The sequence below is a fragment of the Mastigoproctus giganteus genome, chromosome 1, assembly GCF_048544385.1.
Source record: "Mastigoproctus giganteus isolate SK-2022 chromosome 1, ASM4854438v1, whole genome shotgun sequence".
Taxonomy (NCBI): Eukaryota; Metazoa; Arthropoda; class Arachnida; order Uropygi; family Thelyphonidae; genus Mastigoproctus; species Mastigoproctus giganteus.
The window spans coordinates 83,552,728-83,579,744 of record NC_143575.1 but is presented as its reverse complement, the minus strand read 5'-3'; the positions used below and the strand labels follow the sequence as shown (position 1 = coordinate 83,579,744).

General features: G+C 34.9%; 1 protein-coding gene across 1 annotated transcript in view; it reads right to left on the bottom strand.

The window, feature by feature from the left end:
• LOC150090947 (succinyl-CoA:glutarate CoA-transferase) overlaps nucleotides 1-27,017 on the bottom strand; it is a 79,942-nt gene that overhangs the window by 52,172 nt on the left and 753 nt on the right. The window contains exons 2-4 of the mRNA XM_090380784.1: nucleotides 20,741-20,804; nucleotides 11,780-11,853; nucleotides 8,106-8,191 (exon numbers count right to left, since the gene is read on the bottom strand). Of these exons, the coding sequence (XP_090236910.1) occupies nucleotides 8,106-8,191; nucleotides 11,780-11,853; nucleotides 20,741-20,804 (224 nt within the window). The remainder of the gene's footprint in view (nucleotides 1-8,105; nucleotides 8,192-11,779; nucleotides 11,854-20,740; nucleotides 20,805-27,017) is intronic.

Sequence of the window (27,017 nt, the reverse complement as noted above, 5' to 3'; positions counted from 1 at the left end):
TGCAATGTTTACAAAAAATTATTAATAATTTGCTGTCATATTCAATGGAGAGAACAAACAGTGCACATTATACAGTGATGCTTTATCTTATTAATTTTCTTTTTTTTTTTATAGCCCACCTTTGGAAGGCATTTTATGAGATAATAACAGACGAATTTCTAAAGAGGAATGTTACAAGGTTACAAAAAACAAATTTTTAAAAATAATTATATCAATACTATCAAACAGTAATAATACTTGACCATACAGCGAATGAAGGCTCTGGTCTTGTAGGTATCCATATATGCTAAATCAGTTGGCATATATGGATACCATATATGAATGCTTGCCTCTCTAACATGCTGCTGTAGAAAACAATCCAATAAATCCACAAAAGCCTTGCTAGTGTGCGAGTGACCAACCCACAAGTTCCAGTCTATATCTGGGAAGTTAAAATCTCCCATTATAAGACCCTCTGATTTACTGGTCCATTCTATTTCTCTGTATAATTGTTCATTGTACTCATCAGAATCATTAGGCCTATAACAAACTCCTACTCTCATTTTTGCTTTCCCAGTGCTTATGTTACACCAAACTGACTCAACATTGCACTGTCCATCTATGTCATTGCACTGTCCATCTGGATGCACTTCCTTAGATTTTGTGTTTCTTTACTAACAGCATAACCCCTCCTCCCTTCCTATCCTTTCTGTACACATTGTACTCCCCAAATTCCAATTCTGCTTCCCTTATATCTGAGTGACACCACATCTCTGATATCCCAACAATATCTGCCTTGGATGTCTTAACCAGCAATTCAAATTCATCAAATTTATTTACTATACTCTTAGCATTGTACAGGAGCATACTCCTGTTTGCATACTCCTGTATATTTGCATGTACAGGAGCATACTCCTGTACATGCAAATATACATACACCTGTTCTTACTCTCAGTTACTGCAACACAGCTCATGTACAGTCGGACCTCATATAACGAAATTGATCGTTCGCTTGAAAAAATTCGTTACACAGAAATTTCATTATAAAGAAATATGACCTTTTCAACAATAAAAAATACTGTAATTCAATGTTCAAAAATACAGTAAAATATGGGAAATAAATCAAAAATAAGTGGGAATGAATAAATTTTCTAGCATTTTAAAAGAATTAATTAATATCACATATTAAGAAATTACTACTTACACAATGCACACAATATATTAGTATACTTTTAAGAAGTATGTTGTAAAATATTTGGTTATTTTTTGTTGTACACTGGATTTACTGTATATCATTCATAAAAATGTTCGCATTTGTTTAAGCACTCAAATATATTTTCTGGCACATTTCCTTCACACTGAAGGCCTTGACACAAAGTTTCAAATGCTGCCAACATTTCATTTCGCGTTTGAAAGGTTTAATATTGCACTCATTGCCTTCGTTGCCCTCATTTCATTCAACTAATCATCGATATTGTCACTAGTTCTTTGAATAATCTCCAAAATGTTGGAGTCACTCGGATGTTCAGCTACTATGACACCATTATCAACCCCTAAAGATTCTTCAAGAACAATTTCTCCACTGATCAAACCTTTTGCTTGGAGTTCTTCCCAAGATTGCTCAACGTCTTGTAGTAGTTCATCCCTCTCATCGCTGTTAATTGGTGTTTTAGTAAAACCTGCTTTTGTGAAACAATTCTTAATCGTTGTTTCCATTACATCTTAAGTCCACACTTTCGCCAACTCTGATATGAACATCTGCAAATCTATAGGTAGGTTGGTTTCTATTCTTAGGACAATTTTTTTTCAATATGCACCTTTGGTAGTGCATTTTCAAATTCTCGATGATGCCTTAGTCTATTGGCTGCAGTTTAGAAGAGGTATTCGTAGGGAAGAAAACAAGCTTCACACTTGTAAGTTTCGAAATTACTGAGTGAAGGTGGGCAGTTGTCGACAATCAAAGCGATGTTTCTGTTTTCTTTTGTCATCTTTCTATCGAAATTTAAAATTCACTGTTCAAAAATTTCACTTGTCATTCAAACTTTTTTGTTGTAGTCCAACTCTAACAACGTTACTCCTTTGAAATATCAGGGTTGTTTACTTTTGCCTATTACCAAAAGCTTCAGTTTTTCATTACCAGGCATATTTGCACCAACCAAGACTGTAATTCTCTCCTTACTCTTTTTACCACCTACACTTTTCACCTTTAAAAGTCAGTGTCTTGTTCAGCAAACATTTAAAAAATAGATCTGAAAAATATTTCATCAATGTTGAATATGTCTTTGGGCTCATAGTCCTCCATAATTTTTATCAAAACTGTTTCTTTTCAATGGGTAAAGTCTTCTTCAATTACAGCCCCACTTTCACTAGAAATAACTTTTTCGAGTAAGCAATGGCACTTTTTAAATTTGTCCAGCCAACCAGTACTGGCTTGGAATGTTTCATGCCCCAGAAAAGATGCATACTACGTAGCCTTTTCTTTCACCTGATATTGGCATGTTTTGGTCTCGAATCAACTTTACCCACTTAAAAACAGCTTTATACAGACATAATTTTGCATTATTATTATTAACTAAAACAACAAAAATAAAAATAAAAATTCCAGCATTAACCTGAGAGAGAGAGAAAGAGAGAAGTAGAAGGGAATCACCAAGAAAGAAAGAAAGAGAAGAATGATGATGTCCAGCTCAGGACCCTAGGTTTGCCAAGCCCATACTCAACAGGTGTGAGCCTCTGGGGTAAATGCTTCCAACTGGGTCCCGTTTCCTCAAACAATTTGAGAATCAAAACACAGTTTTTCAAAATGGTTGACATTCTGAAAACCGTGTCACTACTGGCAGGGATACCAAATTTTAAAGTGATTTCTTTTTTTTTTTTAATGCCCCAATCTACACTATTAAGCACTTCCACTTTTTCCACTACACTCAAGGACTTCCTCTTAGAGTCTAAGACTTATACATTGTAAGGTTACTTGCACAGCAGTTAAAACAAAACTGATTTAGGGATCACTTGTACCTACCATATAAAGACAAATGAAATTTAGTACAGTGTGGATGACTTATTTCTGAAAAACAACAGATGAATTTCTCGGATAAAGGAAAATCACTCTCCTAATTCTCTAATAGGGTGCTTACAATAGAAAACAAGTTGACCAGAGCCAATGTCTGTGTCAAGAATATGCCTTAATCTTTGCCAATAACTGTGGACAACACATAGATAGTTGACCAGCGGGACTTCTCGGTACAGTAATGGCTTTATGGGCAATACTAAATTGTGGAATGCTCTTAAGAATTAAACCCTTTAGCTATTAAAAGCTAAAGTGATTAATTCTTAATCCTTTTAGCTCTTAATTTGTGCTTTCTACAGAGTCAGCTCTATTGCCTAAAGGCCAGATGTGCAAACAATGTGTACCCAGGTCTCTCGAAATCAGTTGGTTATATGGAAATTTTCTTCGTTATACAAAAATTATTTTCAATGTAATAACCGGGGGAAATCAAAAAAGTTCACTACATAGAAAAATTTCCTATATGGAAGTTCGTTAAAGAGAGGTCTGACTGCATTTATTTGTTTCATGACTCCCAGCAGTTCCTGAAATCCCCAGCAACTTACTTTCTGGGCTGCTGCTCATTCCATTAAGAAAATATAGTATGAGGGAGGAGGATGCTAAGATGGATTGGAAACTACAAAAGTTTAGCAGTGGTGCCCAGAATGAAGAATTCCCTTCTTTTTTTAGCCCCGCCCCATCAAAATGTGGACAGAATTCTGAAATACCACAAGCTAATAATTTAGTGTTGATACTTAGTTATAAATATTATAAGCTAATGTCAATGAAAGCTAATATATTTTTCCAATCTGTGGAAAATTATATTAAGTCACTGTTTTTCCAAACAGTGACTTAATATAATTTTTATATTTTCATCTTAATGAATATTAACCACATACCATCACACCTAAACCATATTTATCTCTATTATATTAGCATTAGTTATCACCAAGATTTCAAACACATTCATTCACCACCCCAGTTCATTTCATTTGTCTCACTTTATTAGTGCATTTCATTTTGTTTCAATTATAAATATATTTTATACTATTGCACTGTTGGCGGGTCAAGAAAAAATTAAGGAAATATATTAAAATGCAGCCAAGTAGCAAGTGTTATGAGAACTATTGTTTAAACTTTTTATTGAAAAAATATTTACTGCAGGCATGTACACGAGGTCCCATTTTCAAAGTGCTATAGTTTTATGGAAAAGTAAAATATCTTCCTAATGGTAATCTCTAAGTACCATTTGCTCTCCTAGCAAATATGACAGCTGAATATCAAGATTATGCAAATAGCGAAACATAGTATCACATAATATTAAATAATAGCACAGGAAAAAATCAATAATATATACTTGTGGTGCATTGTACAAATTAAAGCTACAGTGCTATTAAATCACTAAAAAAAAACCAAACCCCATACTTTCGTTACAATTTTTAATAGCTACTCTAACAACCAGAATAATCTTTTACAGCAGGAACAAAATCCATTCTCATACATCCAAATCACATGCACACTGATGGGCCAAAAGGAACTATTAGATATAATAGATGAAGGCATATCTGGCTTAATGTTTGAGATGATACAAAGGTTGGTATGGTGGCTAATGACAGTAATCAGGGTATTCTACTACAAAATTATCTAGAAAAATTATCTAGAACAGGCTGAGAAGGGGCAGTTGAAGTTTAACATTGACAAATGCAAGGTACTGCAAATAGGTAGCAATAATTCCAGAATAACAAAATCAGGGTAGTGGGAATGAAAAAGATCTGGGGATAATTGTGTAGTCAGATGAAGTTCTTTGAGCAGTGCAGACAGGTACTTGGACACTCATGAGGTTTTGTCAATGATATACAGGAATTTTGCTAGCAGGAATAATGAGGCAATTATCCCATAGTATAAGGCAGTGGTTAGGCCACATCTTGAGTACTAGGGCTTACAATACTGGTCAAAATTTTAATACTGGTATTTTGGCATTTTTAATTTATGAAACCAGGATACCGGTATTCCCAAAATAAACATTTTTCTCAATAAATTTTGATGACAATTAGGTGAAATAAAGTAATGAAAAAAACAAGTACTGTAATTACTTGAATTCATGTTTTAAATAAACTTTATTGCAATAATAAATATTCTGAAAAAAATCATTAAAATACAGTTATTCTAAAAACAAAAAATACATATTGTTACTGCAAAGTTTAGTTATGTTTAAGCATCCACACTACCTGTCAGAATAAAGTGAGCTCTTAAAAAACATAAACAATCAATAGTATGATCGTTTAAAATGAATCCAATTTTGGTACATGATTTGGTACCAGTATTTGATTAGCGGCAGAAAGCACCCTTTCAGATTCTACGATTATCTCAGTACAATAGTACTGAGATAATGGTAGATGATCTCAGTCCATGTTTTCTAGGCTTTGAACTTTTTTAGCAAAAATAGTTTAAGAGTATTTCATTAATTTCTGACTCAAGTTCATCTTTTAAAATCTCATTAGAGTCAAGCAATTTCTTATTTTGGAAAGAATTTGCAGAACACTGATGTTCTGTTCCATGTTGGTCTTCCATGGTTGAATTATGTTCTTCATTTTCTGAAGGAGAAAGATGTTTTATTAAGCAAAGTATAATTTTCACTACAGTATCTTTACTGAGTCTGGGAGAGAGCAAAGAGTGGGAATAAAGAAGACAGCAAAGAATGCAGTTAAGGAATTCTTCACATATATAAATGCAAAGAACAGAAGGACAAATCAGATTGGACCCTTATGTAATGGACGTGGGATAATATTAGATAACACAGCTGAAGTTGCAGACGAACTCAACAGTTACTTTGCATCAATATTTACATAAAAAAACCCTTTGTGTCGATGAGATATTATGGAAGTGAAGTTGAAAAAAATGTAATTAATGATGTTGAAATTTCAAATGATTATTTAATGAGAACTTTTGCACCTACAGGCGAGTAAGGCTCCTGTGGTTGATGGCATATATCCTATAATTTTAAAGGAGGCGACAAGTGGGTGCATTGAACCATAAAGGCAGTTCTAGGAGTGTAACAGGAAATTTCTGACCGGCCAGCCTAACTTCAGTAGTTGGGAAAATCATGGAGGCAATGATCAAGGGTGGAATTCAGGATCATTTAGATGGAAATGGAATTCTGTAGGATACACAGCATGGTTTTGTAAAGGGGAAATCATGTTTAACAAATCTGGTTAGGCATTTTGACAGGTCACTCGTGAGCTGGACTTAGGGAATAATTTCGACATTGTTTATTTGGATTTCAGCAAAGCATTTGACCTAGTCCCACATGAGTGGTTACTTTATAAGTTGGAGCAGGCTAGAATCATAGGGAAAATCCTTTGACGGATAGCACAATGGCTTGAGGGCACCAGGCAGAGGGTTGTGATAAATGGTTATTCCTCAGATTGGGTTAATGTAAGAAGTGGGGTTCCCAGAGGATCAGTATTGGGACCACTGTTTTTGATTATCTTAAATGACATTTATGAAGGGATGGAGGACGTGAGGTCTAAATTTGCAGATGATGTAAAGATCAGTTAATGGTTGCCGCCAAGCAGAGCTTCTTCAGAGTGACCTAGATAGACTTCCGGGATGGTCAGAAAAGTGGCAGCTATGCTTTAATTCAGCAAAATGCAAGGTATTACACCTGGGGAACAGCAACCTAAAAATAACTTATACACTTAGTGGAGTTGAACTAAAGTCAGTAGCGGAGGAACGGGACTTGGGAGTTACTATACGGTCAGACATGAAGTTGTCCGAGAATTGTGGACAGGTTGCAATATTGCATGGTGTCCTATAGATGATTTATCGAACATTTTCTAGTAGAGATAATGATGTTATAATCATATAAAGGTGATTTTATAACCTTTATGTGATTAAATTATAAATAATTATTTTTTTTTAATTAGTACCGAAAAACCAGTATTTTTTGTATAAATACCGGGAAAAAAATTACTGGGATCCCGGTATTGTAAGCCCTATTGAGTACTGCATCAAGTCTGGAAGCCTCATTTTAGGGAGTGTGGATCTGTTGGAACAGGCATGTTCCAAAGAAGAGCAACAAGATTACTGAAAGGAACAAAAGGGTGCTCTTAAAAGGAGCTGCTTCAGTTCTGAAAACTGCAACATCTGGATACTAGGCACCTGTGAGGAGACCTAATTGTAAGTCCATTCAAAGTGCTTTGAATGGATTGAGTAATCTCGCTGATGGAATCTTTCTTGCTCAGACTACACGCATGAGGGGACATAAATTCAAATTGGGGAAGGATGGTTGTAGGACAGATGTGCTAAAGTTTTTCTTCAGATTTACATTTGGTGTTGCAGAATTGGGTAGTTTGAATAAATTTAAGGAAGAACTAGATAAATTATTAGAGGAGATGGACAAGTGATGCGGGAAGTGTTTTTTTTTTTTTTTTTTGCTGATGCTCTATAAGCTTGTGCATCATTTTCCACTACTAACACTAATGTCAGCCATTAGTATACTGCAATCCAATGTGCTTAAACTTGGCAAAGACAATGGAAAACAATCTAGGAGTTGAAAAGGCACTACAAATAAGTCTTTTTTTTTTTTTTTTTTTTTTTTGTCCTTTTTAATCTCAAAGCCTGTAATCTTAAACTTATAATACAATAGAAAACACACATATACACACAAAAAAAATCTTACTTTGACAGTAGGATTTCTTTTTTTACAAAGAAACAAAATTCTTTGAAAGAATTTTATTTTGTGAGAGGGTGTTCTTTTTCTTTATGTATAAATTCATTTTAATATTATAAAATAAACGTAACTAAGATTTTGTTGTTAATTTTAAATACTCTCATTAGCATATAGTGATATGAGAAATTTACTTTATGCCATTAAAGTAGCTTCACTTTTAATTATCTTCTTCTTCTGAAAAATAGCAAAAAACTGACAAGAGTAACTGAATATTTAAGTACAGTATTTAATTTACACACAGTATTTCTTAGAATAAAAAAATTAAGTGTTATTTATTTAATTAATTAATGTTATTTATTATTTATTTAATTAATTTAGTTATTTATTTAATTAATGCCTATTAAAACATACCTTTTTATTGCGATTAACTGAAAAAAAGTAGCAGCTCTCTTCTCCAACAAATGGAGGGCCCCACTTTCTAGTTTCATCCCCTTCATCTGAAAGTAAAAGTACTGATTGGCACACACTGCATGATATTTCACCTAAGAATAAGGTTGATGTAATGAAATTGTTTTACTGTTACAATATGCATTTACGGATAGTGTGATTTACCATTACCATATGCATTTACAGATAGCACCGAGTTTGCTCAAGCCATTCAAAGCTTTAAACACCTCAATCAGATCACCTTGAAGGTGCCTAGTCTCCAGATGCTGTAATTTGCAGAATTAAAGCCTTTCTTGGTAAAAGTTCCCTTTTATTTTCCCTCGCCAATCTTGTTGCCCTTCTCTGTACCATCATTCCAGACAGTTCTGCATCCTTCTTAAAACAAGGCCTCCAGACCTGAATGTAGTACTTAAAATGTGGCCTGACCATTGCCATATCTTGATCACTGCATACAGGTCTGGAGTTAGGTGATTGTAGGAAATGAATTACAACTGAATTTAAAAATTTAATTTTCTTAAACTAGCCAAACCTGTCAGCCTTATATCATTCAGTCACTAGGTGACACAGTAACCAGTGTCACCTAGTGACTCTAGATAACACTCATTACTGTGACACACTACATGTTCTGACCAGTTACATTACATTACAATATAAATAGCTATGTTAGGCTCTCTGCATGAATTATTATTAATGTATTAATGATTTGTATTTAATATACGACTTAAATGAATTGTTTCTGTAATTCATTATGGACAAAAGAAATATTTACTGAGTGAGAAATGAAATGTCACTACATATCATTCACTCATACCTACTTTGCTGCTGAGATCCAAAAAGAGCAGGAATGGAATAATGTTTCAAATCATTGTTATTCAATAATGTTACAAAAAATTCTCTTTTTCATTATTTAACATTAAAATAATGTTATCACTGAATTGTCGTAATGTTACATAACATTATTCCAAACATTTTGATTGGCAGATAAAATGCCTGCTCATGCAAAGTTTTACGTGTCCACTAGAGAGAATAATGTAAGGTACTGCTGTCGTCCAACTTCAAACCACCGAGGGGCTGCATTGTACCTTTTTCCATCTACTCACAGGACAAATTTTAAAAATTTATATGTTTCAAATATACTGATACAAATATCTGTCCTGTAACAATTAGATCTATGAAGTACAAGAATTAGACCCTAAACTGTTCAAACACAATTTATTTAAATTTAATACACTGTAATGTCACATACAAAAATTTGAAAAATTTAAGGAATTTGCCTCTAACAAAAAGTTATTTAGTAGATGTCATGTGAAATCAACTGATACAGATTTATTTATATTTGGTAGGCACTTTTAGTAAACTGTTTTGGCAAGGACCACTGCCTTTGGCAGCCCTAATTAACGTGAAGTGGGGTAGGAGCATTTCCTTGGAAAATAAGCTGCACTAGATGCATTATTTTATTTTTATTTTTTTTCTTGGGCTAAAATTAGGTGATGGTAGCAGGTAAGTACACCTTACCTTCCATATCTGTGCACTCGCTATTTTCGTTTGTGTAAAATATCATTTTAGATATTTTACACAAATGAAAATTTGCTATACAGTTAATTAAACTTCAAAATTATAAAACAGCTAATGCTATTTGGTGTTATTGAAATTATAACAAGTTGGGAGGATTGTCTTGTCCCTTCAACGTGTTTTTGTGGCCAGCAGGAATCAAACTCACTAGCTAATGCAATGGCATTATCATTCGCAGCAGCACAAATTTTGCCCTCACGATGAGTTTTTCTGACATTGCAATACTTTCAAACAAATGGAAACAACTAATGGTTAATTTGCCATTTATTTAAAAGATGAGATGCTGCTACAACAGCTTGTTTCAGGACTTACTGGTCCCTCACCAGATAGCCTATTTTAAATAAATGATGGTTAACCTTTTGCCAATATTATTATTTTTGAAAATAGTGCAATACAAGGCAAAACAAACTGTTCTGCTGCTTGCAATAAGACACCAACTAAGCAGTCCAAATCCTGCTCACCACAAAAATACAGAAAGGACAAAGCAATCCTCCCAACTACATATAGGTGCAACTGCTGGACCAGGATGTTTTGGAATATTTAAAAAGAAAATACTGATGAAAGTTGTAATCATCACTTAAGTACTCCTTACTTCTGTGAACAGAAGTAAAGAGCCAAATGCCTCCAAGGATGACGAGCTGCCACAACCAACTAAAATCTGTCTCAAATTAGACCCATCCCCAACGTTCTGGTGCACTGGAACACCTTAATAACATGTAGGATTCTGCATGTGCAGGAAAATGTCACATCAAAATCTTATAAGTAATCAAAATATCATCATTAATCACAAGCAACTGACAGTGCTTTCCCAAATGATATGTTGATTTGGTGTTTTATAGACCTGGGTTTTCTAGATATGACTAGTCACATCTAGAAAGACACATCTAGAGCCATAACACACCAAGTTCAAGATTACAGCAGCAATATTCTTGTATTTTCTATCTTGTAAACATCTCTGACCAAACGTGGCCATCCTGTAGTATAAACAGATATTTTATTTAAAGATTAAATTGTGATAAGACATGGTATTATGTATAACACAATAACAGGACAGGAAAAAAGAAATCAGTAGCATCATATATGAAATGTATACTATTTCATCAAGGCAACAAAAAATGAAGCGCCTCCGTAGCCAGGTGGGAAGGAGTAGCACATGCTTCTTGATTATACCGGGGTTCGAGCCCGTCACCACCAAATACAGAGGATGCGGAAAGGTCAGGGAAACCACCGCATATCCCGGAGCAATATGGCCTTAGTTGCTAATGCTCCTAAAAACCAAATAACAAACAAACAAACAAAAAATGAAAGTGGTTACTGTTAATCAATCACAAAAATGGTAACAACATTCAATATAGTTTGTAAGGAAGGTAGGTAAGTCAAACAGCTAAAAAAGCAGTAAAAGTGCTACACTGTTCATTGATAAACTATGGGCAAATTAACTAATAAGTGTTCAACCATTAAAATAAAATTACATCATTCATAGAAGCAAAATCTTCAACTCTCAGGAGTATATGTAACATGGTTATGTTGTGATCTAGATAGAGTTTGGCCAAGCCAACCTCTCCAAACAAACTTTATGTAAATTAGATGCCAAGGTGTCATCACAGGTTTAATTTATATAATATCTGTGTCATTGCCTGCCAGAGTAAGAAACATACCTAAAGAATCACATCAGAAATCAGTAAAGATCTACTATGATATATTCAGAGATACTGCTGATTTGGTGACCTGGTCAGGTAACTCATTTCTGTTGATCTCCAAGCAGAATAGAATCCAACTAAAGTGGACATCCATATGCTTTACAAAATGTTTACTAGTTCTGCCTAAAAAAATGTTAACTGTGCAAAAATTGTTTTGCATTAAGTGTAGGATCAGTGTCAGTTTTCTGTGCATATTAGTTTCATCTTACATAAAAATAACATATCCCCTTTCTTCAATGTACAACTGCTGTTGGTTAAGTAACCACCATTTTATATCAATACATTTCACAGTTAGTATGAACTAAAAATAACCATTTATGTTTACTATATTTAATAAATACTATTTTAATAAAACTCATGACATACTTAGCTTTTCTACTTTGATTACTTCTGCACCTAAGTCTCCTAAAATCATCGTACAGAATGGACCAGCTAAAATTCTTTTAAAAAACAATAGAAAAAACACAGTTTATGAATTATTCTGAAACTGTGTAAAGTTAAAATTAAACAGTAAAAAGTGTTAATAAATATTTTAATTTTCCTCTTTTTCTTTTTTACAGCATTATTTGGTACAACACAAAGATTGGAGACTGTTGTACAATGGCTGTAAACGGTATGCTGCTATACTTCCTTTATAACATTAATTATAAGATGTTAAAAGTGATTAATAGTATTTTGTGATGCAAGTTTTTAATTTTTTTTTATTATAAATCCATTGAGGAAGAGTCACAAAGAGGGGTTGGAATATAGTATCTCTAAATTTAAATGTAAAAAATTGAACTTTAATTGTATCCTACTATGTAGTAAACCATTTTAAAATAAACACAGTGAAGTGTTTCCATTTACAAGCTATTTACATCCTGTGTTAAACCATGCCTCTCAATGAACACACAATTACAAAAATGTTAACTGCATACTATGATTTGAGGTATATGTTGATATTTGCTTATTTCATTAAATCACAGAAAAGTCACAAATTTCAATTTTTATTAAAAATCAGGAGGAAATAAGTGAAGTACTGAAAAATACAGAGGCGAATATTACATTGTTGTATAATGATGTGCACTAAAGCAAAAACAGTCGTTTTTATATATTATTATTTAATTCATTGGTTATTTTTCATTTCTAGTAATCACCGAAATGAAAAATTTCAATTAATTTTAGGAATAAAAATTAAATGTGCCTGAAATATAATACACTACATACATTACCTAACTTATTCTACATGCCACCCTACTGAGTCCACTGCTAATAAAGAAAATAAGAATATATTGAAAATTGATGAAAATATTCAATATGATTTATTGCCAGGATGGTTGCAACTATAAATCTTCTAATTATAGCAACACTGAATGTCCTTTCTCACAACCTCAAAGGATCATCCCCCTAAGACTGATCAAGCTAAATTGTTAAACTTCCTTCTATCAAACTACTCACATATGAAGCATTAGAAATTAAGTTTTACACTAATAAATTCCCATTATTATTAAACGTAAACACTCCAGAAGACATCTACCCTATTTGGACATTATCTGATACTTATTTCCCAACCACCAACAAGAGACTGTTGCAACATATGCCAACACAATATTTTTAACATTCCGCTATACTCCATTACATTTCTTTGCCCACCGAGGGTGCAAATATACACAAAAATTAAGAATACAGCTATTGGCTGTAAATTTTATGTTTATGATTTTTGATGTGAAAGATCCTTAGGGCACCTGAACCAAGCAAATCTGATCGATCATGAAAAATGCGACACAGAAGTGACGTCATCTGCGACTTCCGCCAGAGGTGAATTATTGTAACTCGTATTGTTGCAATCATACTTCCTGCAGCTGCCATTTGATTGCAGCCATTCAAATGGGTAATTAAGCTATTGGCTTGGTATTTATTATTGATGTGAAACATCAATAATAAATACCAAAACCATGTGCACATCACAAATCGAAAGAGATTTCGTAAACTTGGAATTTGCCAAGGATGTTTCACATAAAACCATCTAATGCACATGCTTGTTGTGCACACCATTTTTTATTTCCTCCGTTTTTGTTGACAAATTAGGTATTCATTGATGCATCCTCATTTCCTTAATGAGTTGTTTTAGTTTCTTTTAATTTCATGTGTTTTTATCATTTTTCACTGACTTTCTATTACATTGAAATAAATCAAAGGGACTTTGCAAGATACCTATTTTACTAACTTCTAATCTCTGTTGGCATAAACACATCATAAATATTGCCGCTTTGCATCTAGAAAAACTGGGTTTTCTCTTTTGTTTTCAGCTTTACTTTTCTTCTAAACAGCTAAAAGCACTCTGCATAAATCTCAAACCTGCCCTACCATGAAATATTGTTCCCATATCTGGATTAGTGCACCCAAAATTTCTCTTGGGTTTCTAGACCCCATTCATAAGTGGGCAGATATGTTAATTAATAACCCACCTCTTACAAAGTCTCTCCACTCTATGTCTCATAGACATTTTGTTTCTGCTGCATGCCTTTTCTATGGATACTTCCATGGGCACTGTTCTTCTGAATTAACTTCTATAATCCCCCCCTCTTTGAAACCAGTCAGCATCCCTTTACTGTCCTTTTAACAAGGAGTCAACAAGTTTACAGCATCCTTTTAATGCCAATAAGTATCTTCTTTCAACCTTCAACATGGAGATATTTTTATTGTGTGTATGCTGTATCCAAAAATTTCACTAATTTGTATACATGTTCCCCCCACCTCGATTTTTTTTTTTAATTGAATGCATAATGAAATCAAACTAGCTTATCTGCAAAATGATCTAAACATTCCAAAAGCTTCCTCATCCATTTCCATCTGCAATCTAACAAGTTCCACTTTATCAGTTGCTTCAACCACTACTCATCTCAGTTGCCCTAATTATTCACTTCATGATTCCTTCACTTCAAAGGTGATATTTTGTGTATATTGGGACCATGCAATGGTAACCAGGGTCCTCAGGTGCCTGATTGGTTTTGGTCCCCCTTCTCTTGTTATAGCTATATTATAACCATTTAAACAATGTATTGTTCCCCCCCCCCACACTTCTGTATTGCATCCAATGTGCACCCACACTTGCACAGCCCAGGCATATATACCAGATATGATATTCCTTCTTAGAGAAGGCCAATTTCAGAACTGCCTGTGGCTTAAAATCTCTCTATTCCATTCTATCAAATTCATCTTGCCCTCTTTCATTCTCCTAACTCTACTATCACTTGAAACTCTTTCTTCCTCCATTCCTAACAGTGAGGAAACTTTCCTTAGTGATTTTATTGTTCACAACTCCAGCTAGCTTCAGGTTTCTAGTTACATGGAACCAGCTGGTCAAGATGTTGAGGCTTCTGCAATTACTAATGATATTACATAGTTTGTTCATTTACCAATCAGGATACCAGACAATCCCCACCACGCACCACGCATTTGATCTTTTTCTCATCAACTAGCTTTCAAAGTACGCAATCAATATAAGTGGCCCTGAGTTACAATTTGATAATGGCCTCTTCTCGAATGGAACCATGTTCCCATTGCCATTCTCAACTTCACAAGTAATCAACCAGAGAAAACAGCAATTTCTATTCCTCTTTTCTGTGGCTGGATTACTGTTTTAAATCTTATGATGCTGATGTTTGCCTACATTGTGTCAACAAAACTATTTTTGTAGGGATGAAATCCTTTATTCTGCATTCCACCCTAAAATGCGTCCTTTTATCTTAAACCTCAGTTTTCAATAAATGTGCTAAGGCTGTTCAAGATAAGAATACAGCAGCTTGCAACAATTATAAAACAGTTTATTAATAAATCAACACTTGTCTGAACAGTCCAAGAGTAGAAAAATTTGCTTCTTGTTGAAATGGCAGTTAAGAAACAAAACTTACAAACTTTTACTTTACCAGTCTACAAAAAGATGCCACTCTTCTTGATTGTGACTAATAACAATTTCTTCATAAAGAAAACAGCAAAGGGATTCTACAACAGTGTAAAAATATGCATAAGTCCAAATCTCTACATTAGATTTGGCTATACCCATGTCCTACTCACTAAGTCATCTAATTCTTGCAGATTAGAGAAATCTGATGCTTTACTTGAAAAGGCTTCTGAGGTGTAATCTCAATTATCCTGTTCACAAGCTTCATCAACCAATTCTGAAAGCTCTTCTCTGAAAGGTGGATTGGGAACTGGCCAGCTTTCACTGCATGGCAGAAGCAATAGATGGTGGTATGTTGAAATACACTACAGCTTTTTGATTCACAGACTTTTTAAACTTTACTACATCCACCATAGACCTGAATACAATATTCCTATTGTATTCAGGTCTGGTCCTATTTATCACTGCAATCTTCATGATGATTAATAGGCTCTCTCTTTATTGGAAATATAACAAAAGGCATAAACGAATGGCTACAATGAAACCACTCTAATGTTGACCTGCAACTAACACAGCAAACATGAGGTCCACAACTAGTCTTTTTCACCTATTGGCATTCCAAAATAGGCTTCATATGCACTGCAAAATTTAGTATCACCAAGGATGTTATGCCTAGAATGGGCTTATGTGATACATAAGTGCATACCAATACATTTACATTTTGTTAGACAGTGTTATCAAATATAAACATGCCAAATATGAGAACTATAAGTTAATAGGTAACAATACTACAGATTAGATAAGAAAAACAAAACCTGAGTATGAGAAATCACTGGCAAAAAGAGCTAAGAACAGTTAGTTTTCCCCAAATGTGAATTCAAATAAGAAGGCAGTAAAGTACAATAAATCTCCTCCCACATTTGAAATCGCAAAATCATTGACAATCCAACTGAATTGTAGATGAGTTGAACAGGTACTTTGCAATATCATTTTCACACCTAGAGATACACTTAAATGAGAGTTATACAGACAGGCAGAGTCAGATTGTGATATGATTAATGACGTAATGATCTCTAAGAAGCACCTATCAGAAAAACTATCAAGGCTAAAAGAGAGCAGAACTCCTGGTAAGATGGAGTTATAGCACAAAATGCAGCAAGGGAGTGTGCCTCACACACTAAGATCATTGCTATAGTCCAGGATGATTCCTTTCAACTGCAGAAGTACAAATGTCTTGCCTATTCATAAGTGAGGGCTATGTTGTGAGTAAAACAGACCAGTGAGTTTGACTTCTCTAGAGATATTACTATCTCATGTAAAATGATGGAATTGGAGATTAAGGATGCAATACAGAAACATCTTCATAAGATTCCTACCTGACAAACCTGGTTAACTGCCATGACGAAGTCAAAGCATTTATTAAATGCTGGAAACAATTTTGATATACATCTAGATTTTAGTAAAGCTTTTGATCTGTGCGGCATGCTAGAATTACTGGGAAGATCCTCAAGTGGATCAGCATCATGAATGTGGGTCACTCTGAAGAAGTGCTGCTTTACAGTGATCATTAACTACTCTACCGATCTTTACATCATCTGCAAATTTAGAAATCACGGCCTCTATCCCTTCATCAATGTCACTTAAGAAAATCAAAAACAACAGTGGTGCCAATACTTTGTGGAACCCCCACTTCTTACATTAACCACATTTTCAATCTGAAGAATAGCCATTTATCACAACCCTCTGCCTCTTGCCCTGAAGCCATCTGCTATCCGTCTAACGATTTTCCCTGATTCCAACCTGTTCCAACTAATAAAGTAACCTCTCATGTGGGACTGAGTCAAATGCTTTGCTGAAATCCAAATAAATAATGTCAAAATTATTCCCTAAGTTCAGCTCTTGAGTGCCCTGTCAAAATAGCTAACTAGATTAGTTAAACATGATTTTCCCTTTACAAAACCATGCTGAGTGTCCTTCAGAATTCCATTTCTATCTAAAGGATGCTGAATTCCACCCTTGACATTGACTCCATGATTTTCCCCTACTACTGAAGTTAGACTGACCGGTTGGTAATTTCCCACTTGACTCTTAGAACCACCCTTATGTATTGGAGATACACTGGCACTTTTCCAATCCAAAGGAATCACTCCCAAGTCCAGTGATGCTCTCATAATTAGCCTCAATGGTTCAATGTGCTCACTTCCCACCTCCCTTAACATTATAGGGTAAAAAAAGTTAAAAAAGATTATAGGAGCCTTACTGGCCTGTAGACTCAAAAGTTTTTTCATTAAATAAACGTGTGAAATTTCAACATCATTAATTACATTTTTTCAACTCAAGGGGATTTTCTTTTGTAAATATCAATGCAAAGTAACTGTTGAGTTCATCTGCAACTTCAGCTGGGGTATTTAATACTATTGAACGTATATTACATAAGGGTCTGATCTGGTTTGTCCTTCTCTTCTTTGCATTTATATATTTGAAGAATTCCTTATCCCCACTCTGTTTTCTTTGCCAGCAATTTCTCCTAATCTGCCTTTGTCAGCCTAACCTTTTCTGTGGCACTACTACAGATCAATTTGTTGCTGTTATAGGCTTCAGTACTTTTTATTGCTCTGTAACTTTTCCATGCCATCTTTTTCTGCTCAAGTAATCTGGCAACTTTCTTATTCATCCAACTTAGAATCTTCCTCGTGGAGTATTTTTTAATGGCATATAAGCATTCAAAGATTCTGTGATTAATGTTTTAAAGGTATACCATAATTAAATTGTATTTGCTCTCTGTGCGATATCTACCCAGTTAATAGACACCATGTAGCACCTTAAGGCATCGTAATTTCCTATCGTGAAATTATAACTGATTCCTTTGCCTTTAACTACTGCTACCTCTCTCTTCATAGCCTACTGTAAACTCCGTGATCACTTCCTGCTACTAGTTCCCATACTATCAGCTATATTATGTTATCTGGTTCATGGAGGATGATGAGGTCTAGAATATTATTTTCCCTGACATGTTGATACAAATAACAATCATGTAGTTGATTTAAAAATTTTGTTCCCCATGTGGAGTTTCCTATCCATTTGCTCCAATCAATTAGAGGCAAATTAAAATCACTCATAATAAGGCATTGATGCTTACTTGCCCATTCCATTTGCATTTAGAGGCTTTCATCATAATCTTCACAATCACCTGGCCTGTAGATTACTCCAACTCTCATTATACCTTTGCTTCCAATTATCTCACAACATACAGATTCTATACTAGCATGCGAAACGTCTGAAGCCGGGGAAGCTTTCATCATGCACAGGCTGCTTTTGATAAGAGGCATGACCCCCACCACCCCTTCTATCTTCCCTATCCTTCCTAAATACATTATATATACACCATACTGAAACTCATCATTCCCTATCTCTGGGTGGCACCACGTTTCCATAAGCCCTACTATATCAGCATTACTTGTCCTAACCAGCAGTTCGAATTCACTCATTTTATTGATGACACTTCTGGCATTACTGTATAAACAATTGTTTATTATTTGGTTTTTAGGAGCATTAGCAACTAAGGCCATATTGCTCCGGTATATGCGGTGGTCATTCCCTGACCTTTCCGCATCCTCCGTATTTGGTGGTGACAGGCTCGAACCCCGGTCTAATCAAGAAGCATGTGCGCACTGCTGCTCCTTCCCACCTGGCTACAGAGGCACCCATATAAACAATTAAGACTTAGTGTTCTTGTATAGTTAATTACCCTGACTTACCTCTTAAAGTTATTTAAGCTCACTTCCCTGACATTAGCTACCCACTCATTTGAAACGTTTCTGCCCTCAAAACATCTTGCTAATATGTTCTGTTGCAGTAACAAACAAGAACTCTTGAGGTATGAGCAAATGTTACTTTGACCAATATTATCAGATAAATATGTATCTTTATTACCCTTGTGCCCCCAAACTAGCAGTTTCCCAGAAAACTGCTAGTTTGGGGGCACAAGGGAAACTGCTAGTTTAAAAACTCATCTGCTAGTCTTAAAAACTCTTGCACCACCTTTGTTTAAATGTATTCCGTCTCTACAAAATAGATTCTTTCTACCTACAAGTATGGGCCAAGCTGATAGAAATTTCCCCCTAAAAGCCTTGCAGAGTCCTTCAAGTCTTGAGTTAATCCACAAAGCTTTCAGCATATAATCCCTCCTATTGTGCCTGGGCAGAATTGCAGACACATAGATATTGTGACCTAACTCGTGGCATTTCTGCAGCATGGTCCTGTATTTGTCTAACAAATCATCAGATTGTGTATGCTTAATGTTATTAGTCTCCACATGAATAATAATATTCTCTTTACTCCCCTTATAACCTGACAGTCTCTTGGTGACATCATTAATAGTTGTTCCTGGCAGACACAACCTGGTTACAGTCCATCTATCCTTATTACAAAAAATATTTCCTGTTTCCCTGATAATGGAATCTCCTAATAGAACTAAGTCCTTTTGAACCAGGGTAGTTTGCGCTTAGTTATTCTGTTCTGGGAATGCATCATTTGGTAGGTTACTAGAGTCTTGAATCCCTGAAGAGCTCCCAGTTACATTATCCTTGAGGGCAAGCACACCCATTTATTCAGTGACTCAAATTGTTCTAGCAATGCACCAAATTTTAACTTAAGATCGGTACTCCTTACACCGGTGACAAAGAAAAGAATCTCCAGAAAGATTCTTTTCTTGACTCACCCGGAAATCGCCATTGGCTATTTCCATATGAGTCATGGTACCCTCTGACAAAGTGTTCAATGTGGATCTTGTAACAAACATTGTAAAATTTACTAACTATCAATAAAAGAAACTTTCAAAAAATTATATTCATGATATTAAAAAAAATTAACTATTACAGGACAAAAAAAAAAACTTATCAAAAACTTTACAATATACTAAATAACCTCTGAAATCTTGCTCTACTCCACTAATCCTGCTCTAAATCCCCTCTTATCTATACTTCTTTGCTATCACTATGAAGAGCTCCACAAGGCACATCTACTCACCACGAATACCAACAGTTGAATATCAAAATAAAATAATTGTGTACACATATATATATACAGAGTTTTGCAATGGAGATAAAGTACTCATGTATGGCACCACTCTGGCTGTCATACATGAGTACCAGAAATGTGCTGATTTTTCTTCTTCAGAGATGATTTTTTTATCTATTGTTTTCATTCTTAGTATTCATTTTGTTCCAATTTTTATCTCTGAAAATCTGATCAACCTATTGAAGGTGGAATTACATTTCTACTTTTCAGAAATGGGCAAATTGTAACAGATTCAGGGATATTTAGGATGATACAAGATGTTTGCATCCTAACATCATTTGAGCTGATTAATACTACTACTAATAATAACTTTTAATTAGTAATATTGTCTAAACATATGGTGTAAATCCTAAACAAAACATTACCTTGTCAGATCCAAAATCCTGATACCCACCAGGGGACCATCATTCAGACTATAGTCATCAGCACCTGAAATGTAATGTGAAATACTGAATATGTGATATATATGACAGAACTGCAAGGAATTAAGTTTCATATATGTTTGACAGAGGAAAACATCCTAAAAATAGACTGCTCCAATAAATGTCAAAAACAGCCTGCATAACTATTTATTTACAAGATTTCAAAGGACACTGTTATTGGTCAAAAAAATTTAGACTTCATGATTTTATTTTAAAAAAAAAAAAATAAATAAATAAAATAATAAAGTAGCTGAAGTTACAATTAAAGAAGTTCCCTAAACTTATTAATGCTGCCTATTTCTTTTTATTGATTCAAAAAATAAAGCATTGGCTAACATAAAATATCAGGATTCACCAAATATACATAAAATATATGGCATGCCAACAAATTTACATAAATTTGGTTTTTACATAAAGTAAAACTTAATTTTGTGTAAAGATAATGATGTGTTTATTATGTGCTGGTGCTGTTCCTGATAATAATGTAAGTTACAAAGTAAGTGCTTATAGATAGCACAACACTAAATACAATAAGAGGCAAATAAGAATTTCTTTGATACAGTTCTACAGGAAAGAAAATCAAACTTAAAATAAATTAACACAACATAATATGAACTATTTAATGCTGCAACTCCACTTTTTTTTAACAGTCATATATGACAGAACTGCAAGGAATTAAATTTCATATATGTTTGACAGAAGAAATCTTGAAAATAAAATGCTCCAACAAACACTATGAAGAGTAGCTAAAATAGTGATATACAGATTCAGTATAATACATAAAAGATTCAAGTTTCTAGTCAGTTGACGTATAGAAGAATCTAGAAAGGGAGAGAGAAACTATTATGTCTAATAGAGCTTGCTTGCTTGCTTGCTTGCTCGCTCTCTTTCTCTCTCTAGATACAATTTATTTTTGGCTACTTTATAAGTTCCAAGGGGTTTTCACTGTTGGAAGAAGAAACTAGAGAATGCCATGATTTGAGTTTGTTTTTATAAATAAGTTTAATGTACATCCCTTAATATTTTTATATTGCTAATAAAGGCATTCAACCTACACTTGCAGCCAATTAGATTTCTTTCTCCTGAAATTCATGACTTGTGTGATGGATGGGCCTATGAGTGAGAGCACTGGCCATCAGGTACATTTGTCCTTCAGTCTTTTTTTCCTGTGTGGATTTAGAAACTGCCATTAACAGTGCATCTTGAATGTGTTTAGCAAACTGATCAGCAGAGGAGGAAAAAAGGAATCTAAGTAGGAATAACATTATTTAAAGATGAATCAAAATATTCCCAGAGGATGTTTCTTAGAAAATATCTAACAAAGTCCAGTGTGTAAATCCAGTTCACTGAAAAATACTAAACTGAAACAGATGCTGTGGACCATGTTACACTCCCAAGGAGGCACAGGACTGTCGATTGCAATGATTCCCAACCTGAATCTCTCAGCTGAAATTATGCTGTGAGTTAGGTCAGAACGTGTATATGTCTGCAATTCTGCTCAGACATGATAAGAGGAATTATATGCTGAAAGCCTTGTGGATTAACTTGAGAACTGGGAGAATCTGCAAGACACTTGGGGGAGCAAGAATTTTTTTATCAGCGTGGCCTGCACTTATAGGTAGAAGGAATCTATTTTGTAAAGATGGCATTCATTTGAACAAAGGTGGTGCAAGGATTTTTGACAATATCATTATTATTGTTATTTTTTGGTTTTTAGGAGCATTAGCAACTAAGGCCATATTGCTCCGGGATATGCAGTGGTCATTTCCTGACCTTTCCGCATCCTCCGTATTTGGTGGTGACGGGCTCGAACCCCGGTCTAATCAAGAAACATGTGTTACGCACTGCTGCTCCTTCCCACCTGGCTACGGAGGCGCCGACAATATCATGGAGGATACCTTAAAGGTTCAGAGAAACTGCTAGTTGGGGGGTAGGAAAGGTAATACGGATCCACTTTTATCTGATGACATAAGTCAAAGTAATGCTTGAACTCATCTCAAGAATTCTTATTTGTTGCCACAACAGCCGATGTTAGCAAGATGTTCTGAGGGTAGCAACGTTTCAAATGAGTGGGATGAGAAAGATAGGGAAACATGACTAAATGACTTCAAGGGTTGTGTCAGTAGTAAAGTATAGAAGAATACTTAGTCTTAACTGTGTTTACAGTAATGTCAGGAGTGTTGTTAATAAAATGGCTGAATTTGAACTCCTGGTTAGAACATCTAATGCTGACATAATAAGACTAATAGAATGTGGTGCCATCCAGAAATTGGGGATGACAAGTTCCACTATGGCACATATAATGTATTTAGAAAAGATAGGAGGGGTGGTGCTTTCATGTGCTTCTTATGAAAAGCATCCTGAGCATGAAAAGAGCTTTTGCTGATTTGAAGTTATGACTGCCAGCATAGAATCTGTGTGGTTTGAGTTAGTTGGAAGCAAAGGTATAATGAGAGTGGGAGTAATCTACAGACCAGAAGCTTGTGAACAGTATGACAAGAGTCTTTACATGCAAATGCAATGAATGGGTAAGCTGTTGTTGTTGTTATTTGGTTTTTAGGAGCATTAGCAACTAAGGCCATATTGCTCCGGTGCGGTGGTCATTCCCTGACCTTTCCGCATCCTCCGTATTTGGTGGTGACGGGCTCGAACCCCGGTCTAATCAAGAAGCGTGTGCTACGCACTGCTGCTCCTTCCCACCTGGCTACGGAGGCGCCTGAATGAATGGGTAAGCAAGAATGAATGTCTTATTATAGGCAGACTTCAGTCTGCCTGAGAATGATTGGAATTAGTGGGAGGGGAAACTCACCTTGGGAGAATTTTTTTTCTAAATAAACTAGATGATTATTGTTTGTACCAGCATGTCAGAGATAATACTAGGGGAAAGAATATTTTAGACCTCATCATTACTCATGAATAGATGACAACACAGAGCTTAAAATACAATAACCATTGGCAGGTAGTGATATGGCAGTTGTCAGCTTGAAGATGAAGAAATATGTTGCAATAGTTACAGGTAAAGGCATGTGTTTTAATTTAAGAAGAGGGGGCTTTAATAGTTTCAGGGGGCTGTATGGCATCTGTTAATTGAGTGGATTGCAGAGTGAGGATGAATACACTTAAATTATGGAATACCTTTAAAGCAAAAATCACAGAAGCCAAGTATGCATACATACCATTAAAAAATATTGCAGGAGGATGCTGAAGTGAATGAATGCAGAGCTGGTCGATCAAATAGTTTAGCATGGGACAGTTACAGAACAATGAAAAGTACTGAAGCCTATAACAGCTATAAGTTGATTTGTAATAGTACCACACATAAGATTAGAGAGCCCAAGGCTGCACATGAGAAAGCACTGGCTAAGAATGGGGAAAAAGAATTTTTCATATATGTGAATACAAGGAAGAAAAAAGTGAATCAGATCAGACCCTTGTGCACTGGGTGTGGGAAAGTCTTAGATAACTGATGTTGTAAATGAATTGAATAGGTACTTTGCATCTGTCTTTACTAAAGAAAAACCCTTTATGCTGAGAAGAGGTAGTGCAAGTGAGTCTGAGCCATATATAATTAGCGATTTTGAAATTACAGATGACTGGTTTATTAGAAAAACTTTCAAGCATAAAGGCAAGTAAGGCTCCTTGAGTTGATTGCATAAACCCATTTGAGGTAGGCTACCAGGGAGTGTATTGAACAATTGAATTTAGTTATGAGGGCATCTTTGGACTCAAGAGAAAAATTCATTGGATTGGAGAAGTGCCAACATATCACCAATACATAAAGGTGGCTCTAAGACAAGATGGTAACTACAGGCTGGTTAGTCTGATTTCAATGGTATGGAAAATTTTAGAAGCAATGATTAAGAGTGCAACCCAAGGACATTTACATAGATAGCATTCTGAATAACATTCAACATGTTTTAGAAGGAACTGGTGGATTTTATACACTAATAAGTTTTCTGGAGTAGAAAATAGCAAGTAAAAGTTTAAAATGAGAAACTTGAAAATCTTCTTAATTCTGATAGTGTATTGTATAATAAGATTAGAAACATTATTAAAAAGAAGAGTTGTTATTCAAAATAAAATTATTACTAACCTGTAACTGTAGCAGCCAAAAACCAGGAAGTGAATGATTTAAAAAACAAGTAAATTGAAACTCCATGTTGCGTTTCCATGGCAATGGTGCCTTTTGATGGACATGGTACCTATTTTTAAAGCTAAACTTTCCCAATTAAAAACTAATGAGGTCAAACTTGAATATCATACCACAGGATTAGTCAAGTGGACACTGGTATAAGTCTAACTGGCATTTAAAAATTAACCTTTTCTGTTTTTGGTGTTCAGAATACAGTAGAGTAGTAGTAATGGCAAATGATGCATGAAAGCAAGTTTATATAGCATTGGCCAAAAAAATAAAATAAAATAAAAATAAAAGCAGTCGACCCATCCGTACCCCCCAAGAATTTGTCTAGTTCTCCCTTGAATTTATTCATCCCATCCATAATCACAACAACAGATGGAAGCCTGATCCAACAATCAACCACCTGCTGGCTGAAGGCAAACTTCTCACATGTATCCTGCAACCATCCTTACTAAACTTGAATTTATGCCCCCTCATACGCATAGTCTCATCAAGTGGAAGAATAGCCCTTAACGTTCAGCTTACTCAATCCATTCAAGGCTTTAAACATCTCAATCATATCTCCCTCCAGGTGACTGATCTCGAGACACTACAATTTGCAGAACTGAAGCCTTTCAAGGTAAGAGCATCCTTTCGTTTCCCCTCCCCAATCTGGTTGTCCTTCTCTGCACCTGTTCCAGTGGATCTACATCCTAGCTAAAGTGAGGCCTCCACTTTAGCTGGGATGTAGATCCACTGGCTAAATGCATATAGTGCTCAAGATGCTGCCTAACCAATGCCTTACACAAAGGGATAATGTAGTGTGCTGTCATCAGCAAAACTACAGATAAGATTCTGAGTCAATGGAAGAAGGTCATTCAATAAACAAGAGAAAAAGGGTGGGAGAAAGAACTGAACTTTGGGGTACACTAATATCAGCGGCAAAGTTATACGACAGTTCCCCGCAGTGAATGTTTAAGACAAAACTACCCAATTACAAAAAATGGTCAGCAGGACATAAGATGGATGCTTATTTAGAACTACTTTATACCAAAAAAGGTAAAAGGCTTTAGAATTGTCAAAAGAAACTGCTTCGATTTCACCAAATAACATAAGCCAATACATCACCAATAGATTGGAGCGCCTCTGTAGCCAGGTGGGCAGGAGCAGCAGTGTGTAGCACACACTTCTTGATTAGACTAGGGTTTGAGCCCGTGACCACCAAATACGGAGGATGCGGAAAGGTCAGGGAATGACCACCGCATATCCCTGGAGCAATATGGCCTTAGTTCCTAATGCTCCTAAAAAAAAATTGACATTGATGGAATTTATATTGGCAATCATATGTATAAAGACAAAAAGAATTTGATCATATCCATGCCTAATTTATAATGTCACAATTCCAGAAGAGGCCCATCAGAACTATATGAGATTTTGCATGATCATGATACTATGGGTTAATGGCTACAATAAATCCTGTTTTTTGTAATAGAAGAAACTTTTTTCAATATTAATTTAAAAAACACAGCAATATGAAATCTCTGCAATTCTTGATGGAATGGCCCTCATTAACAGCAACTACATTTAAAACAGTATATTTTCTCATTTATATTCAATATTTGACTACAAGAATGGTCTCTAATATGGTTTCAACGTATAATTTTGGGATTTACAATCTTAAATAAAGAGTTGTATATGCCTAATATATTTTAATATGTCTACTAGGTAAATTTTTATACTTTTCGCTAGAAGTTAATTTCGAGCAAAAGGCTAAAGCCCAAAACCATAATCTTTACTGATAAATACAAAAATATTCAGCTATTCCTTTTTCTGATATTCTCTGAAAACACTCCTCTATGATACCTGATTTCTCATAAATATGAATGATTCTTGCTTTATCATTGCTAAATTTTGTGTGAAAGGCATACCTTGGGTAGTACTAATCTTAATAAATTTTGATTTCATAAATCAAAAGAAATTTCACATTTTTGACTAAATTAAACAGTTTACTGCTTTCTGGAAAAACAATTTCCAATCTAACCTGATAAAGATTGTATTTCTTGACAACATTTCAACCTCATTTGTAAATCATCACCTAGTCTT